The sequence below is a fragment of the Callorhinchus milii genome, unplaced genomic scaffold, assembly GCF_018977255.1.
Source record: "Callorhinchus milii isolate IMCB2004 unplaced genomic scaffold, IMCB_Cmil_1.0 Scaffold23, whole genome shotgun sequence".
In the NCBI taxonomy this organism is placed as follows: Eukaryota; Metazoa; Chordata; class Chondrichthyes; order Chimaeriformes; family Callorhinchidae; genus Callorhinchus; species Callorhinchus milii.
The window spans coordinates 4469257-4489163 of record NW_024704764.1 but is presented as its reverse complement, the minus strand read 5'-3'; the positions used below and the strand labels follow the sequence as shown (position 1 = coordinate 4489163).

General features: G+C 49.8%; 1 protein-coding gene across 1 annotated transcript; it reads right to left on the bottom strand.

Annotated features, from left to right (window-relative positions):
• Positions 1-2960: 2960 nt before the first annotated feature.
• Positions 2961-19347, bottom strand: LOC103172416 (NADH dehydrogenase [ubiquinone] iron-sulfur protein 8, mitochondrial). The gene is made up of 7 exons (XM_042343160.1): positions 19278-19347; positions 6397-6437; positions 6226-6288; positions 5887-5976; positions 4819-4991; positions 3927-4055; positions 2961-3264 (listed from the first exon to the last, which is right to left on the bottom strand). The coding sequence occupies exons 2-7, from the start codon at positions 6434-6436 to the stop codon at positions 3133-3135; spliced, it is 627 nt and encodes a 208-aa protein (XP_042199094.1). The 5' UTR covers position 6437; positions 19278-19347; the 3' UTR covers positions 2961-3132.
• Between the last annotated feature and the right edge of the window lie 560 nt (positions 19348-19907).

Here is a 19907-nt window from a genome sequence, read left to right as displayed (position 1 = left end):
GTGAGAGTGTGAGAGAGAATGTGAGAGTGAGGGAGAGTGTGAGAGTGTTTGAGAGAGTGAGCGTGAGAGAGCGTGAGAGTGATAGAGAGCGTGAGAGAGGGAGTGTGAGAGTGTGTGAGAGAGCGTGAGAGAGGGAGTGTGAGAGAGAGTGTGTGAGAGAGGGAGAGTGTGAGAGGGGAGAGTGAGAGAGAGTGTGAGAGAGGGAGACTGCGAGAGAGGGAGAGTGTGACAGAATGTGTGAGAGTGTGTGAGAGAGGGAGAGTGTGAGTGTGAGAGAGTACGAGTGAGTATGAGAGTGTGAGTGTGAGAGTGTGTGAGAGTGTGAGAGAGTGTGTGAGAGTGATGGAGAGCGTGATAGACAGAGTGAGTGAGTGTGGGAGAGAGATAGAGTTTGAAGGAGAGTGTGAGAGAGAGAGTATGGTGTCGAAAGAGTTAGAGAGAGGGTGAGAGAGTGTGAGAGAGGGAGAGTGTGAGAGTGTGAGTGTGTTTGAGAGAGTGAGCGTGAGCGCGTGAGAGAGTGTGAGTGATAGAGTGTGAGAGACGGACTGTGTGAGAGGGAGTGTGAAAGTGTGTGAGAGAGAGGGTGAGAGAGGGACTGTGAGAGAGGGAGTGTGAGAGTGTGAGAGAGAGGGAGAGTGTGAGAGTGTGTGATAAGAGTGTGAGAGAGAGAGTATGGGGTCGAGAGAGTTAGAGGGTGAGAGAGTGCGAGAGGAGAGTGTGAGAGTGTGTGTGAGTGTGTGAGAGAAAGTCTGAGAGTGTGAGAGAGGGAGACTGTGAGAGAGTGTGAGAGTAAGTGTGTGAGAGAGTGTGAGAGTGTGAGAGAGTGTGTGAGAATGTGAGAGAGGAAACTGTGAGAGAGGGAGAGTGTGAGAGTGTGTGAGTGTGAGAGAATATGAGTGTGTATGAGAGTGTGTGAGAGTGTGAGAGAGTGTGTGAGAATGTGAGAGAGGAAACTGTGAGAGAGGGAGAGTGTGAGAGTGTGTGAGTGTGAGAGAATATGAGTGTGTATAAGAGTGTGTGAGAGTGTGAGGGAGTGTGTGAGTGTGAGAGAGAGTATGAGAGTGCGTATGAGAGTGTGTGGGAGTGTGTGAGTGTGAGAGAGTGAGAGTGTGTGAGAGTGATGCAGCGCGTGATAGACAGTGAGTGAGAGTGTGGGAGAGAGTTAAGAGTTTGAAGGAGTGTGAGAGAGAGAGAATGGGGTCGAGAGAGTTAGAGAGAGGGTGAGAGAGTGCGAGAGAAGATTGTGAGAGAGTGTTTGAGAGAGTGTGAGAGAGGGAGAATGTGAGAGACAGTGAGCGTGAGAGAGGCAGTGAGTGTTTGAGAGAGAGCGTGAGAGAGGGAGAGTGTGGGAGTGGACAACTGTGAGAGAGATAGTGTGAGAGAGAGTGTGAGAGAGTGTGAGAGAGGGAGTGTGAGAGAGAGTGTGTGAGGGAGAGTGTGGGAGAGAGTGATAGACAGAGTGAGTGAGAGTGTGTGAGAGAGAGAGAGATTGCGAGAGAGAGTGAGAGAGAGAGGGAGAGAGAGTGTGTGAGAGAGAGAGAAAGAATGTGGGAGAGTGTGAGAGAGCGAGTGTGTGAGTGTGTGGGAGAGACAGTGAGAGAGAGAATGTGGGAGAGAGAGTGTGAGAGAGTGTGTGAGAGAGAGTGAGCGTGAGAGAGGGAGAAAGAATGGTGGGGAGACAGTTAGAGAGAATGAGATAGAGAGGGAAAGAGAGCGTGTGTGGAAGAGAGATAGTGAGAGAGAATGTGTGTGAGAGAAAGTGTGTGTGAGAGAGAGAATGTGAGAGAATGTGAGAGTGGGAGAGTGGGAGAGTGTTTGTGAGAGTAAAAGTGTGAGAGAGTGTGCGAGAGAGAGAGTGTGAGAGAGTGTGAGAGAGAGGGTGTGGGAGGGAGAGAGAGTCAGAGAGAGTGTGTGAGAGAGAGTGAGAAAGTGTGGGAGAGTGTGAGAGAGCATGAGTGTGCTCACACTCACTCTCACACCACACACAGGGACACACAGAAGCACACGTTAATATAAACCCCAGCCCCACTCACACTCACTCTCACACCACACACACACACACACACACAAGGACACACAGAAACACACGTTAATATAAACCCCAGCCCCGCTCACACTCACACCACACACACACACACACACAGGGACACACAGAAACACACGTGTTAATATAATCCCCAGCCCCGCTCACACTCACTCTCACACCACACACACACACAAGGACACACAGAAACACGTTAATATAAACCCCAGCCCCGCTCACACTCACACCACACACACACACACAGGGACACACAGAAACACACGTTAATATAAACCCCAGCCCCACTCACACCACACACACACACACACACACAGGGACACACAGAAACACACGTGTTAATATAAACCCCAGCCCCGCTCACACTCACACCACACAAACACACACAGGGACACACAGAAACACACGTGTTAATATAAACCCCAGCCCCGCTCACACTCTCGAAGTGTTCTCACTCTCACAAACACTGAAATGTTTCTGAGAAACTCATGTTGTTAATATAAACTCCAGTTCCCATCATTTACAGACACTAACACACACATACAACACACACTAACACATCAAGGACACTAACACACAATCACACTCATACATACAACACACATACCATCACACACACTAACACATCACATACGCACTAATGCACACCATACACACTAATACACACAATCACTCATACAACACTCACACATCCCACACACTCACATCACACACACAATACACACACCATTCACACTAATGCACACAATCACTGACATACAACACTCACACACCATACACACCCACACACACAAACACACCACACACACTCACTTTCTCATATATATACACACACACCATACACACAGACCACACTCACACACTGCTTTTACACACACACACAAACACTCATATGAACTCCTACACACACTCACAAAGATTATTATTGTTAGTATTTTTAATAAAATGTAGAGTGCACTGTGGGTCTCTGGGTGATACAACTCTGCTTACAGCAGAGCACACTTGTGTCAGCGCGGGGCACACACACACATACACGTGTCATTGTGGACCACACCTACACACACGTGTCAGCGTGGAGCATACACACAGTATCAGCGGTACAGGAAGTCGGCCTGCAGGTTGGCTGAGATCTCGGCCTCCCACTTGTCTCCATTGTTCAGAAGTTTCTCCTTATTGTACAGAAGCTCCTCATGCGTCTCCGTCGAGAACTCGAAGTTCGGGCCCTGAGACATGGGGACAAACTCAGTGTCTGTGTGTCTGTCTGTCAAGCTTTCTCTCTCCCTCCCCTCCCCTCATCCCTCTCCTTTCTCTTTTCTGGGGGTAATAATTCCTTCAAAAAATAATAATTTGGTGACTCAATCCGTGAGTGTTTGTGGGACGCTGCTGTGTGCAACTGGCTGCCCCGTTTCATCCACAAAATATACAGTCAATTCACTTTACAGTGTATCCTATGAAGCACTTGAGACGTCTTGAAGACGTGATAAGGCACTAAATCAAATGCAAGGATTATTATAATATATTATCTCCCTCCCTCCTCTCTCTCTATCTCTAAACCCGGCTCTATCTCTCCCTCCATCTCCCTCTGTTGGGCCCTGAGAAACAGGGACAAACTCAGTGTCTGTCTTTCATGTTCTCTCTGGCTCTCTCTTTCCTTCCGCCGTCTGTCTGTCTCTCTATCCCTCTCTCTCCCCCTGTCTCTCTCTGTATCGAGAACTCAAAATTCAGATCCTGAGAAACAGAGACAAATTAATGTCTGTTTGTCAGGCTCTCTCTTTCTCTCTCCCTCCCCCGTCTCTCCCTCTCTCCTCCCTGTCGATAAACGCAGCTCTCCCTCTCCGTCTCTCTCTCTCTCTCTCCGTTTCTTATGTGCCCCTCTCTCTCTCACCTCCACGATGGCGTCCACAGGACAGGCCTCCTGACAGAAACCGCAGTAAATACACTTGGTCATGTCAATGTCATATCTCGTGGTCCTGCGGCTTCCATCAGCCCTCGGTTCAGCCTCAATTGTGATGGCCTGAGAGAGAGGGAGAGACAGAGAGGAAGAGTGTGAAAGAAAGACCATACTTAGATACTGTGTACAGTTCTGGTCACCGCAGGACAAAAAGGATATTGGAGAATCAGAGGAGGGCAACCAAAATGATTGAAGGAATGGAGGGACTGGACTCTGAGGAGCGACTAAGTAACGTGGGTATGTACACGCTGGAAAAGAGAAGATTGAGGGGTGACATGATTGCTGTCCTTAAGATTCTAAAGGGGCAAAACAATATAGATCATGACGGGCTGTTTCAACTAGTCCAGAATAGTAAAACCAGAGGACATGGCCTGCGACTGAAGGGGGGGAAATTAAGAACAAATCTACGTAAACACTATTTCAGTGAGCGAATAGTGAACATGTGGAACAGGCTCCTTAGGGAAACAGTTGAAGCAGGAAATGTTGATTCTTTCAAACACAGATTAGATAGTTTTGTTTTAGGAAATAACATTATAGGATACAGTATACAGGGAGTTTGGGACATATGTGCAGGCAACCACCAGAAGGTGGAAGGCAAACTAGATGGACCTTGGTCTGCTTTCATCCAGCATTTCTTATGTTCTTATAACCTGGGCTGAACACACACACTGATCTGGACTGACACACACACACTGACCTGGGCTGGACAGACACACAGACCTGGGCTGACACATACACACACACATACACTCACCTGGGCTGGACAAACACACACACACATACACTAACCTGGGCTGGACACACACACACACACACACACACAGACCTGGGCTGGACACACGGCCTCACAGAGTTTGCAGGCGATGCACCGCTCCTCCCCACTGGGATACCTGCGCAGAGCGTGTTCCCCCCGGAAACGGGGGCTCAGAGGGCCTTTCTCAAAGGGGTAATTTATGGTGGCTGGTTCCCGGAACAGGTAACTGAGAGTCATCCCCAGCCCTGTAACACAGAGAGTGAGAGAGAGAGAGATAGAGAGAGGCTGAGAAAGAATGTGTGAGAGAGAGACATAGTGTGAGAAAGTGTGTGAGAGACTGTGTGTGAGAGTGTGTATTTGTGAGTGCGTGAGAGAGAGTGTATAGCTCAGTCCTGTAGCTCAGTGGTTAGAGCAAGCAAGAGCTGTGTTTGATTCCGGGCAGGGCGAAAAGTTTCCTTACTCCACATGCCTGTCTACCTAGCAGTAAATAGGAACCCGATTGTTAGTCGATTGGCGAATCGCTTTTCCGGGGGTAATAATTGCTTAATAAAAATAATAATAATTTGGTCACTCAATCCACGATTGTTTTGTGGGGACACTGCTGTGTGCAATTGGCTGCAGGGTTTCACCCACAAAATATACAGTCAATTCACTTTACAGTAAATTCTGTGAAGTGTTTTGAGACGTCTCGAAGATGTGATAAGGCGCTATATCAACGCAAGGATTATTATTATTTATATTACTATGGAGATACCTATGATGGTGGAGTGGGACTCAAATTAGAGTGAACCCAATTCAAGGGTTGTATAAATGTGGAATTCACTACACCAATTGTTGTAGATGCTAGGTCAGTTGAAGTATATAAGAGGGAGGTAGGTGAATGTTTTGTGTGCACCGGTATCCAGTGAAATAATAATTTTTGCTTTTGATAATGTTTTTTAAGTTTCAGATCAATTATTATCTAATGAAATGGTGAACAGACTTAATAAACTGAACAGTCTACTTGTGTTCCTATATTCAAATGTAGGGACTATTATATTATAACGTGTGTGAGAGAGAGTGAGTGAGAATGAGTCAGAGGGAGAGAGTGAGTGAGTGAGAAAGACACGATAAACACAGCTATGTGACGTGTGCCGTTACCTCTGAACAGTTCAGTCCACATCAGCACTCGGGCAGCGTTGTCTGTCAGCGACTTAAAGTCAGTGGCCTCATCTCTCTGATTGACGTACTCTATATGAGACAGAGAGACTGAGAGACTGAGAGAGAGACTGCGTCAGGGAGACTGAGAGACTGAGAGACAGAGAGAGACCGAGTCAGAGAGAGAGAGAGAGAGAGTGAGAGACTGACTGACTGAGAGACAGAGAGAGACAAACTGAGAGAATGAGTCAGAGAGAGAGACTGAGAGAGACTGAGAGACAGATTCACATACTCTTCAAGAGGAGCAGAGGGAGATGCAGACAGACACACAGTGTGACTCACTGTAGGATGGTCTTTGAGCTGAAACACTTAGGAGCCGGAGAGACACAGGAACTAAAGACTGCCCTGTGGACACAACAAGTGCTGGTTACACACAGCGATACACACAGTGGCACGGACAGCGACACGGACAGGAAAATACAGTCATACACGCGCGCGCACAGTTATACACACCTGTCCAGGATGGAGCCCACAGGAGCCTGAAGGCCGACATCCTGTAAAGTGAGAAAGGGAAATAGTGAACAACACATTCACCTCACGTTCACTCACATGTTCGCTTTCCAAGGGTAATAATCCCTCCAAAACAATAACATGGTCACTCAATCAACGACTGTTTGTGGGACATCACTGTGTGCAATTGGCTGCCGTGTTTCACCCACAAAACACAGTCACTACACTTTATAGTGTATTCTTTGAAGCGCTTTGAGACGTCTCAAAGACATGATAAGGTGCTATATCAAATGCAAGGATTATTATTATTATGGTAAGATGGAGCTGCACCCGGGGACCAGTCGCTCTCTCTCAACAACAATAAATTACACTTGAACAGCGCCCTTCACATCGGAAAGAGGTCCCAGGGCGATGGACAATCAGGGCTTTTGGGACTTCAGCTGGGATCAGGAGGAGTGAAGAGTAGAGGGGTGGGGGTGGGAGGGTGACCAAAGACGCAGTTAAACAGGAAGGTGTTCAGACGGGATAGAGTTCCACAGTGTGGGGGCAGAGATGCTGAATGTCCGACCGCCAATGGTGGGGCAGGAAGTGTGGGGGCCGCGAAGCAGTCGGTGTCGGCTGAGTGAAGGGAGTGGACAGACTGATATGGGGTTAGGAGGTCGGAGAGGTAGGAGGGAGCAAGACCATGGAGGGCTTTGAAGTGAGGGTTTTGTACTCGATCCTCTAAGTGCTGGGAGCCAGTGGAGCTGGGTCAGGGTGGGGGTGATTGCTTTGCGGAGCCTGGTGGGGAGAGGACACAAGCTGCATAATTTTGAATAATCTGCAGCTTGTGGGGGGAAGAGTTGAGAAGTCCAGCAAGCAGGCAGTTGGCGTAGTCGAGCCGGAATGTAATGAAAGTGTGGATCAGGGTCTCGGCGGCCTGCGGTGAGAGACTAGTGGCAGAGACGGGCAGTATTGCGAAGGTGGAGGAAGGTGGTATGGGTCCAGCACCTTGTGACGTCCTCCCGACGTGAAAGGCGCTCTATAAATGCAATCTTGTTGTTGTTGTTGTTGATGGGTCACAGCACGAATGTTGTCAGGATAGCTGAGGGTTGAACAGAACTGAGGGTTGAACAGAACACCGAGCTTCGGTATTGGCTCGGTGAAGAGTAGGGTGCAGCCTGGACCTGCACCAGAGCCCACAGTCTCTCTCTCTCTCTCTCTCTCTCTCTCTCGCTGCTTCAGGGGCCCACAGGCTGTTTAGCATAGAATTACACAGCACAGAAGGAGGCCATTCGGCTCATCGTGTCTGTGCGGCTCTTTAAAAAGAGCTTTTCCAATTCAATCCCACTCCCCCCAATCTCTCCCCACAGCCCTGATCAACCTCACTGCCCCGCTCTCTCCCCATAGCTCTGATCAACCCCACTCCCCCGCTCTCTCCCCATAGCTCTGATCAACCTCACTGCCCCGCTCTCTCCCCATAGCTCTGATCAACCCCACTCCCCCGCTCTCTCCCCATAGCCCTGATCAACCCCACTCCCCCAACTCTCTCCCCATAGCTCGAATCAACCCCACTCCCACCGTGCTCTCCCCACAGCCCTGATGAACCCCGCGCTCTCCCCACAATACCTGATCAACTCCACTCGCGCCCCGCTCTCTTCCCACGGCCCTAATCAACCCCGCGCTCTCCTCACAGTCCTGATCAACCCCACTCCCCCGCTCTCTCCCCACAGCCCTGATCAACACCACTCGCCCCTCGCTCTCCCCATACCCCTGATCAATCCCACACCCCCGCACTCTCACGATAGCCCTGATCAACCCCGCGCTCTCCCTACAGTCCTGATCAACCCCACTCCCCCACTCTCTCCCCATATACCTGATCAACGCCACTCCCCTGCTCCCCTGTAGCTCAGTGGTTAGAGCACTCGCTTTGCAAGTGAGAGACCTGAGTTCAATTCCCGGCAGAGGGCGAAACCTTGGGCAAGTTTCCTTACTCCACACAGAGCCTAATAATAATCCCTCCAAAACCAAAAACAATAATAAATTGGTCATTTTCAATCTACGACTGTTTGTGGGACATTGCTGTGCGCAATTGGCTGCCGCGTTCGCCCACAAATATACAGTCAATTCACTTTACAGTGTGTTCTGTGATGGGCTTTGGGACATCCTCCCGACGTGAAAAGCGCTATATCAAATGCAAGGATTATTATTATTATTATATTATTATTATTATCAACCCCACTCCCCCCGCTCTCTCCCCACAGCCCTGATCAACCTCACTCCCCCGCGCTCTCCCCACAGCCCCGATCAACCCCACTCCCCCACTCTCTCCCCACAGCCCTGATCAACCCCACTCCTCCGACCTCTCCACATTGCCCTGATCAACCCCACTCCCCCGCTCTCTCCCCACAGCCCTGATCAACCTCACTCCCCCGCGCTCTCCCCACAGCCCCGATCAACCACACTCCCCCGCTCTCTCCCCACAGCCCTGATCAACCCCACTCCCCCGCGCTCTCCCCATAGCCCTGATCAACCCCACTCCCCCACTCTCACCCCATAGCCCTGATCAACCCCACTCCCCCACTCTCACCCCATAGCCCCGATCAACCCCACTCTCTCCCCACAGCCCTGATCAACCCCACTCCTCCCGCTCTCCCCACAGTCCTGATCAACCCCACTCCCCCGCTCTCCCCACAGCCCTGATCAAACCCACTCCCCCGCTCTCTCCCCATAGCCCTCATCAACCCACTCCCCCGACCTCTCCCCATAGCTCTGATCAACCCCACTCCCCCACTCGCTTCCCATAGCCCTCATCAACCCCACTCCCTCGCTCTCTCCCCACAGCCGTGATCAATGCCACTCCCCCGCTCTCTCCCCATAGCCCTGATCAACCCCACTCCCCCGCTCTCTCCCCACAGCCCTGATCAACCCCACCCCTCCCGCTCTCCCCTTAGCCCTGATCAACCCCACTCCTCCCGCTCTCCCCATAGCCCTGATCAACCCCACTCCCCCACTCTCTCCCCACAGCCGTGATCAAACCCACTCCCCCACTCTCTCCCCATAGCCCTCATCAACCCCACTCCCCCGCTCTCTCCCCACAGCCCTGATCAACCCCACTCCTCCCGCTCTCCCCACAGCCCTGATCAACCCCACTCCTCCCACTTTCCCCACAGTCCTGATCAACCCTACTCCCCCGCTCTCTCCCCACAGCCTTGATCAACCCCACTGCCCCGCGCTCTCCCCGCTCTCTCCCTACAGCCCTCATCAACCCCACTTCCCACTCTCTCCCCATAGCCCTGATCAACCCCACTCACCCGCTCTCTCCCCACAGCCCTGATCAACCCCACCCCTCCCGCTCTCCCCACAGCCCTGATCAGCCCCACTCCCCCGTGCTCTCCCCATAGCCCTGATCAACCCCACTCCCCCGCTCTCTCCCCACAGCCCTGATCAACCCGACGCTCCCCCACAGCCCTGATCAACCCCACTCCGCCGCTCTCTCCCCACAGCCCTGATCAACCCCACTCCCCCGCGCTCTCCCCACAGCCCTGATCAACCCCACTCCGCCGCTCTCTCCCCACAGCCCTGATCAACCCCACTCCCCCGCTCTCTCCCCATAGCCCTCATCAACCTCACTCCTTCAACACAGCCCTGATCAACCCCACTGCCCCGCGCTCTCCCCGCTCTCTCCCTACAGCCCTCATCAACCCCACTCCCCACTCTCTCCCCATAGCCCTGATCAACCCCACTCCCCTGCTCTCTCCCCACAGCCCTGACCAAACCCACTCCCCCGCTCTCTCCCTACAGCCCTCATCAAACCCACTCCCCACTCTCTCCCCATAGCCCTGATCAACCCCACTCACCCGCTCTCTACCCATAGCGCTGATCAATCCCACTCCCCCGCTCTCTCCCCACAGCCCTGATCAGCCCCACTCCCCCGCGCTCTCCCCATAGCCCTGATCAATCCCACTCCCCCGCTCTCTCCCCACAGCCCTGATCAGCCCCACTCCCCCGCGCTCTCCCCATAGCCCTGATCAGCCCCACTCCCCCGCTCTCTCCCCATAGCCCTCATCAACCCCACTCCCCCGCTCTCTCCCCACAGCCCTGATCAACCCCACTGCCCCGCGCTCTCCCCATAGCCCTGATCAACCCCACTGCCCCGCGCTCTCCCCCGCTCTCTCCCTACAGCCCTCATCAACCCCATTCCCCCACTCTCTCCCCATAGCTCTGATCAACCCCACTGCCCTGCGCTCTCCCCATAGCCCTGATCAACCCCACTCCCCCACTCTCTCCCCATAGCCCTGATCAACCCCACTCCCCCGCGCTCTCCCCATAGCTCTGATCAACCCCCTCCCCACTCTCTCCCCATAGCTCTGATCAACCCCACTCCCCCGCGCTCTCCCCATAGCTCTGATCAACCCCACTCCCCCACTCTCTCCCCATAGCCCCGATCAACCCCACTCCCCCGCGCTCTCCCCTTAGCCCTGGAAACTTGTTCTCCCCAAATAATTATCTACTTCTCTCTTACAAGTTGTTATGGAATCGGCTGCCACCAGCCTTTCAGGCAATGCATTCCGGATCCCAACAACTCGCTGTGAAAACATTTCTCCTCCCCTCCCCTCTGTTTCTTTTAACAACTATTCTATATCGGTGTCCTCGGGTTACTGACCCACCGCCAGTGGGAATAGTTCCTCCTTGTTCACACTCTCGAATCCCCTCATCATTTTGAAAATTTCTATTAAGACTCCTCTTAACCTTCTCTGCTCCAAGGACAATAATCCCGGCTTCTCTCGCCTCTCCTCATCCCTGGTACCATCCTGGTCAATCTCCTTTGTATCCTCCCTAAAGTACAGTGCCCAGAACTGACCACTCGCTGAGGCCGAACCAGTGTTTAGAACCTTCTCTGCTCCGAGGACAATGTTTAACGCTCTTTATTGATTATATTTGCTGTTATTGACTGTTTTTCTCGCTGTTGCTCAGCTCAGACTCCGCCTCTGCGTAAGAACCCGTTTAATGTGTTTTTGTTGATGATAAAACTGTCGATAATATAATATAATAATAATAAGGCTTCTCACCTTCAGTTGTCGGGAGGCCGGAAACAGGAAGTGACGTCGGGGCAGTGGGCGGTGCTACAATTCATCACCTCCCATTGGCTTCCGGGAAATAGCCCAAACCCACCAACATAGCCCAAAACGCCCTAAAGTAGCCCGACGTGTATATTAAATATTTACTGTCGTCCAAAGCCCAGAAGTAGTCCATTTTACAAAATAGCCCCACACTTGCTCAAAATATCCCCAAACTTGCTCAAAATAGCCTCCAAAGTAGTACAATCTTCAAAAATAGCCCAAAACATCCCATAAATAGTACACCAGCCACCTCCGATCATTCAAGGTTCAGGTGCGCACAAATCTGATCTAATGGTCCACTAGCAAATCTGGCTGGATCACATTAAAACTTACCACTCCGCCCTCACTCCGCTAAATCGTCCTTGGAGGCGAAGAACAACCCCAAGCTCCTCTTCTCCATCACCAACCGGCTCCTCCGTCCACCCTCTCCCGCTTCACCCATCCTCTCCTCCAGTTCCAACTGCAAGGAGATGCTGGATTTTTTCAAGAGGATCCATTCAGCCGCCTTCACCCTCCCAATCGTCACCCCCTCACCATCTCTCCCTCACACTCCAGACTCTACCCATCCCTCACTCCCTCCACACCTTCGAACCTATCTCATTCTCCTCACCACCACTATAACATGCATGAAGCTCACCACCTGCTCCCTCGACCCCATCGTACCCCTCTCCTTATCTCCCAACTCCACCTCCTTGCCCCTCTACTCACAGATATTATAAACCTCTCCCTATCCACTGGCACCATTCCCACCGCTTTAAAAACAGCTATCATCACCCTATCCTAAAAAAAATTCCCTGGACCCATCCCTGCTCACAAATTACCGCCCACAGCACGGAAACAACCCTGATCAAGGTTCAAATGTTATTCAGCCTCTCTGTGACCAGGGCTCCCTCTACCTCCTCGTCCTCTCTGCCGCCTTCAACACTGTGGACCACTCTATCCTCCTCCACTGCCTCTCATCTCACCTCAACCTTCAAGGTTCTGTCCTTGAATGGTTCAGATCCTGTCTCTCACACCGGCTCTACTTTGTTTTCACAAATGGCTTCTCCTCCAACTCCCGCACCATCAACTCAGGGCTCTGTTTTCAGTTCCCTACTCTTCAATCTGTACATGCTCCCTCTTGGTGACATCATCCGCAGACACGGGTCAACTTCCACATGTACGCGGATGACACCCAACTCTATCTCTCTGCCTCCTCCCTCAACTCCAGGACCACTTATGTCCTGACAGACTGTCTATCTGACATCAAGTTCTGGATGAGAGCCAACTTTCTGCAGTTGAATGTCAGCAAGACTGAGGCTTTCTTGATTGGCTCGTGCCAGCAACTCAGACACTGGCAACATCAGCATCCACTTATGCACACTCCACCTCATCAAGTCAGTCAGGAACCTAGGCATCTTTTTCGACCCTCAACTGTCCTTTCTCCCCCACATCTGTGCCATGACCCATCTGCCTTTTCTCACCTCCACAAAATTGCCCAACTTCACCACCGCCTCACGCCGCCGAACCCTCATACATCCAGGCTCAACTATGTCAATGTCCTGCTTGTCGACCTTCCCAACTCTTCCATGCATAAGCTGCAGATCATACAGAACTCTGCAGCTCGTGTTCTCACCCACACCAGGCTCCGTGACCCCAACACACCCACCCTCGGCCAGCTCCACTGGCTCCCCATCCCTCAGAAGATTGAATTCAAATCCTCAACCTCACCTTCAAAGCCTTCCATGGCCTTGCAACCTCCTACCTCTTCGACCTTCCAACCCCTTATCAATCTGTCTGTCACGTTTTCAACAAACAATGAGTAGAAGACTCTTTTATTTTAATCTCCAGTTGCACAATCCAACAGTCAATCCAAACACCCTCTCTCTACTTCCTGCTTTTCTCTCCCTCCTGATCTCCTTCCATTGGTCCTAGTCAATTGGTCCTTATTTATTAATTAGTATCCAAGATCTTCCCCTTTTTGGTTTCTTCTTATTTGTTTTTCTTTATGTATCAGTCTTGTTCAATTAATCTTGTTGGTTTTACTGCTCTTCCTGACCGGGGTGATTCTCGATGTTTCTGACATACTCGGATCTTCCTTCTGCTCTTCTTTTTCTTCGTCTGTCCTTCTTTGGAGTATTTTCCATGATGCCCTTCGATATATTTTTCCTTTATCATTTTTAAACCAATATGAACTTGGGTTTTTATCCTTCTTCCAAATTTCTCCTTTTGTCCTACGTTCTCTTTTCAGATTTTTCTTCCTGAACCAGATTCTCTCCTCTTGGAAAAGTTTTCTCCTTTCCTGGTTCATTTTGTGCTTTCCCTCAATTTCTATTGTGTTATACCTGTGGTCTCAATTTTTTCTCTTCCTATATTAACAAATTTCTTAACTGTCTTGACATCAGTGTTTGTGCTGGTGAATGTCCCTCATTCTCTTTCTGCATGTTTCTATAGGCTAGAATTGCCAGGTGCTTATCTGCCTTTGCGTTGTCTGTCTTCGTTGTCTCACAAATCTAACAGAATTTTTCGATGAGGTAACGGAGCGGGTGGATAAAGGTAGTGCAGTTGATGTAGTTTATATGGACTTCCAAAAGGCATTTGACAAAGTGCCATATGAAAGACTTGTAAGAAAGATAGAAGCCCATGGAATAAAAGGGGGACAGTGGTAGCATGGATCCAGAACTGGTTGGAAGACAGAAAGCAGAGAGTTGTGGTGAACAGCTGCTTTTCTGACTGGAGGGAAGTGTACAGTGGCGTCCCCCAGGGATCGGTATTAGGACCACTGCTCTTCTTAATATACATAAATGATCTGGACTTGGGTATAGAAAGTACCATTTCCAAGTTTGCGGACGACATAAAGTTAGGTAGGGGGTAAACAGTGAGAAGGATAGGAGCCAACTGCAGGAAGATATAGACAGAATAGTAAAATGGGCGACACATGGAAGATGAGTTTCAATGTAGAGAAATGCGAGATAATGCATTTTGGAAGAAAGAATGAGGGGAGGCAATGCAGGCTGGTAATACAATCTTAAGGTGTGTGAAGGAACAAAGAGACCTGGGGGTGCAGGTAAATGAATCCTTGAAGGTGGCAGAACAGGTAGATAAAGCTGTAAAAAGGGCATATGGGATACTAGGCTTTATAAATAGGGCATACAGTACAAGAGTCAGGAGGTTACGATTAACCGATATAAAACACTGGTTATGAAACCTTCATACATGCTTTCATTACATCAAGACTCAAGCTTGCAAACTCATTGCCTGTCGGCCTCCCCAACTCCTCCCTTCACAGGCTACAGATCATCCAGAACTCTACAGCCTGTGTCCTCTCCCACACCAAACTCCGTGACCCTATCACCCCCATCCTCACCCAATTCCATTGGCTTCCATCACACAGAGAATTCAGTTCAAGATCCTGGTCCTCACCTTCAAAGCCCTCCATGGTCTTGCTCCCCCCTACTCTGTGACCTCCTAACCCCCTACCATCTTGATCACTCCCTCCGCTCAGCCTACTCAACGTTCCCCACCTTGCTCACCCCACTATTGGCAAGCAGGGTTTCTGCCATTCTGCCCCCACCCTCTGGAACTCCATCCCGCAGTCCCTCTGCCTTGCCCCCTCCCTTGCCTCCTTGAAGACCCATCTCAAGACCCTCCTCTTCGACCATGCCTTCAATCTCCCTGCTTCCCCCCCCCCGCCCTCCATCCTCCCCAACTCTGACCCCCAGCTCGGGTCCGAAACTCTGTCTGTCCAGCGCCTTGGGACGTCCTCCCGACATGAAAGGCGCTGAACACATGTAATTTTGTTGTTGTTGTTATTATAGGCCAATAGTCGGCATTTCCTCTTTTTCAATTTGTCTTTATTGGGTTCTCCCAGCTGTATATTCTCTTCTAACCACATTACACTGGTCTGAGATCCTGTATCCAATTGGCACCTTAAGCATTTCCTTTCTTCTGTTCACCACAGAGACATCATCCACTCCTTTTTCTCTTTTCGTGTATGCAGTCTCTTAATGATTTTTACTGCATCAATATTATACTTCTTGTTCAGTCATTTCGGATTCCATATCCGAATTGTCCCTTATTTCATATTGCCTTGATCTTATTTGCTCTATTCTAGTTCACTGTGGCTCATTTGGCCTTCTATACTCATTTTGTCCTGTACACCTTTTCTCCTGGGTTCCTCTGCCATAGCCCCTTAAGGGTTCTTTGTCCATTTCTGCATTGTCTTGAGTGGTGCCCATACCGATGAAACATATAACACTTTCTTCCTTCTGCTGAACATCTCCAAAAAGGATGTACTAATCCACACTTCCCACATGTTTCCTTTATATTTCTTTGCCTTTAAGCCTGTATATCTTCCATACTCCACATTCCTCATTTGAATCATCCCAGCTTCTTCATTTAGCTAATTCATCAATTTCCATCAGACCTTCTGTATTTCTAACAATGTCCCCCATGTATGCTTTGGCCATTATTTTTATACCGACAATTTTCAGAGCTTTTGGAGTGTTAAAATCTCCTCTTTTAAGAGCTTGCTATGTATTTTATTATCTTTCAATCCTATCACAATTTGGTTTCTGATCATCTTTTCTCTTCAAGCTCCATAATTACATGTTTTACTGAGTGAGGGTAATACCACACAGTATTGATGAAATTATTCCGTAGGCCCTTGCTTCCTTGTTCCAAATTTATATCTATCTACTGTGACATTGTAATATCCACAGCATCTTTCCCGCATGACCTTTCTCATCTCATCTAATGGCATGTCCATATCTATCTCTGTAATTGCAAAGTAATCCCTCGCTTCTTCTCCTGCCAAATTTAGGAAAATGGACGACTGCTGTATTTATTCACATTTGAGGCCAGCGCTCCCCAAGAAATTATATAAACAATACATTCCTTGTGGAAGGAAAACACACCTGTAACATAGAAAAAAACATCCACTTCAAATTCAATATTTTCAAAGAAGCGCCCATTATCCTGTGTCGGGCACTACTATCTCCCACAATTCTCAAGCGAGGAACCAGGGCCTTCTCGCTCCTCTATTCTGCTGCCTTTATTTACATACTATTTATTTATATACGCACATTCATAACATCAAGGCTTGACTTACATGTCGGCCTCCCCAACTCCTTGAAAGCCCTCCATGGCCTCGCTCCCCCCTACCTCTGCAACCTCCTAAACCCCTGCCCACTCCCTCTTAGCAGGCTCTGGCCTGTTTCATGTCCCCCGCCTCACCTGCCCTACCATTGGCGGCCGGGCCTTCTGCCACTCTGCCCCCATCCTCTGGAACTCCACCCCGGAGTCCCTCCACCTCGCCCCCTCCCTTGCCTCCTTCAAGACCCATCTCAAGACTCTCCTCTTCAACAGTGCTTTCGATCTCCCTCTTTCCCCCACTGATCTCCACCCACCCCGACCCCAACCTTCAGCTCGGGTCCGTAACTCTGTCTGTCCAGCGCCTTTCCCGACGTGAAAGGTGCTATACAAATGTAATTTTATTATTGTTGCTGTTGAGGAGGGAATGGGCGAGGCGTGGGAGGGTGGATGGAGAAGTTGGTTGGTGATGGAGATTAGGAGCCCTGAGTTGTCCTTCGCTTCTAAGATTATCTTGGAATAGAAGGATGATTTGGCGGAGGCGATGGTGGAGCAGTACGTTTTGATGTGGTCCAGCCAGATCTGCCAGTGGACCATTAGGTCAGAATTGAGCCAGGTGCAATCAGTGTCCCGCACCTGAACCTTGAGGTAGCAGAGGTGGCTGGTGTACCAGGGTGAGGTTCTTGTGTAGGAGGCGGTTCAGGTGAGGGGAGCAAGGGCGTCAAGAGTGGTGGAGTGGGAGTTGTGGAAGAGAGAGAGTGAGGTGCGGGAGGTAGGCCAGAGGGGCGGAGTTCAGATGAGGAGTAAAGAAGTCAAAGTACATAAAATAATAGGGTGTCCATGATGTAGCTAATTAAAGAGGGGAGAAAATTAATAAATATTTTGCAAAAGAAAGCCAATGTGATAAAATCATAGCAATTTCAGCCATTGTATCTGTGCCCTGCAAAACTGTCTACTCCAATCTCATTCCTCCACTCTTTCTCTGCAATGTTTATCCTAAGCTCCCTTTTCAAATAATAATCTAAAATTGATGACCTCCAGTAATCATTCACAGACTAGTGAAAATAGTTTCACCCTGTTTACCTGACCAAAACCCCTCATCATTTTGAACACCTCCATCAGATCTTCCTCATCCATGCATCCTCACTGTAAGCATCTATTCTAGGTAACATATTTTCTTTAAAACCCTCTCACGTTCAATCCAATTTCATGGCTCACTACAGTCATTACAGTTTCCACAGTTCATTTGCTTTCTTCTTGGTTTTCCATACAATGCTTCTCTCAATCATTTCAAAACTCAATTGATCTTTTCATTTATCAATCCTTTCTCTGCTTTACACCCCTCACTCATTCTCTTATTACTAACCCTTTGAAGCACAACTTTTAAAAATTGAAATTTCTTCTGCATAAAGGGTGAAAGCAATTTCCAGAGTTGTTGTTTTTGTGATTTCAATATGCAGTCATCATCTAGAGTTGCCAGGGAGGTTTGCTATTTCTCATGGTTGTATTTCCTTAAAAAAATAAGATTAAGCAGTTGCGTGAGAACAGAATTGGAGGCTTGAGCGATAGGTGCAGACTGTAATGAACAAATACTCTATAGGGGCAAATTTCCTTATTCCCCACGCCTCTGGTTACCCAGCAGTAAGTAGGAACCCGGTTGTTAGTCGATTGGTGGATCGCTTTTCCGGGGGTAATAATTCCTTAAAAAATAATAATAAATTGGTCACTTCAATCCACGACTGTTTATCGGTCACTGCCGTGTGCAATTGACTGCTGCATTTTGCCCATAAAATATACAGTCAATTCACTTTACAGCATATCCTGTGAAGTGCTTTGAGACGTCTCAAAGACGTGATAAGGTACTATATCAAATTCAAAGTAAAAGAAACATAAGAAAGTAAAGCATTTCAGATAGATATTTAGGTTACAATTGGTTTGATTACAACTTGATTATCCAAGGTCTGCTGTTCTGTCAGCTTGTTTGTCAGACATCAAGGCCTGGATAAGCGTAATCTTCCTGCAGCTGAAAGTCGACAAAAGTCATACTGCTTGGCTCCCGTCAGTCTTCTCTCCTGTAGCGCTGACCTGCTCAGCCTTTCCCTAATAGTTACTGAACCGGTATGTTACCCAGGCATCAGGTTCAACCCGGGCTGTGCTTCCTACACCACATCTCGTCCTTAACCAAGACCACTTTCCTCCAACTCCATCACATTGCCCACCTCCAACAGTACCTCATGTGCTTTCGTCACCTCCCGCCTTGATGATTCCACGGCCCTCCTCCTCAGCTCCACTGACCAACTAATTAAAAACTCCACCGCCTGTGTACTCACTCGCTCTCAAATCTGTGCCCCCATCAAACCAGTCCATACCAGGCTCCATCGGCTCCCTATCACAGAACGAATCAACTTCAAGATTCTCACACTTATCTGCAAATGCCTTCACACCCGAGAACCGCCCTATCCCTCCGACATATTTACTCCTCACTCCATCACCTTCCGCCTCTGCCTCCGCTCAGTGGTGCTGTCCTCCTGCTTGTCCCTCGTCCCCTCCGCTCCACCGCCCTTCAGCCTTGGCTTTCAGCCACTATGCCCCAAAGCTTTGGAGTTCTCTTCCTCAACCCCTCCGCCTTGCCCTGTCCTTACCCAGATCCTTACAGCTGAAGACCTTTCTCTTCGACCGTCCTTCGGATGAGTCGTTAAACCAAGGACGCACCTGTGCCTGTTGAGGTGGATATTGACCAGGATGTCTCTCCTGGTGACCCGGCCAACAGCACCCCAGGGAAGCCCATGGCTTCACAGCTGTTTGTGGGATGTTGCTGTGTGTCACGCTAACTGACTAAAGCTTTGCACTCAAACTACAACTCCCGTGTTGCTTTGCGGGTGGGGAGGAGCCAATCAGCGTGCGCCCAGGGACGGTTGGGAGCCGTTTGAATGTAGTGTGTGCCATGGATTGGCCGGGGTTTGGGCGACGGCAGTTTGATTGGCTGGAGCTGTGGAAGGGGCGGGGCTGGTCGGAAAATTTTGAAAATCTGGCGCCCAACGGCTACGTCATCCGGGCATCCAGTCAGTCAGTCACCCACCCGGGCATCCAGTCAGTCAGTCACCCACCCGGGCATCCAGTCAGTCAGTCAGTCACCCACCCGGGCATCCAGTCAGTCAGTCACCCACCCGGGCATCCAGTCAGTCAGTCAGTCACCCACCCGGGCATCCAGTCAGTCAGTCAGTCACCCACCCGGGCATCCAGTCAGTCAGTCAGTCACCCACCCGGGCATCCAGTCAGTCAGTCAGTCACCCACCCGGGCATCCAGTCAGTCAGTCACCCACCCGGGCATCCAGTCAGTCA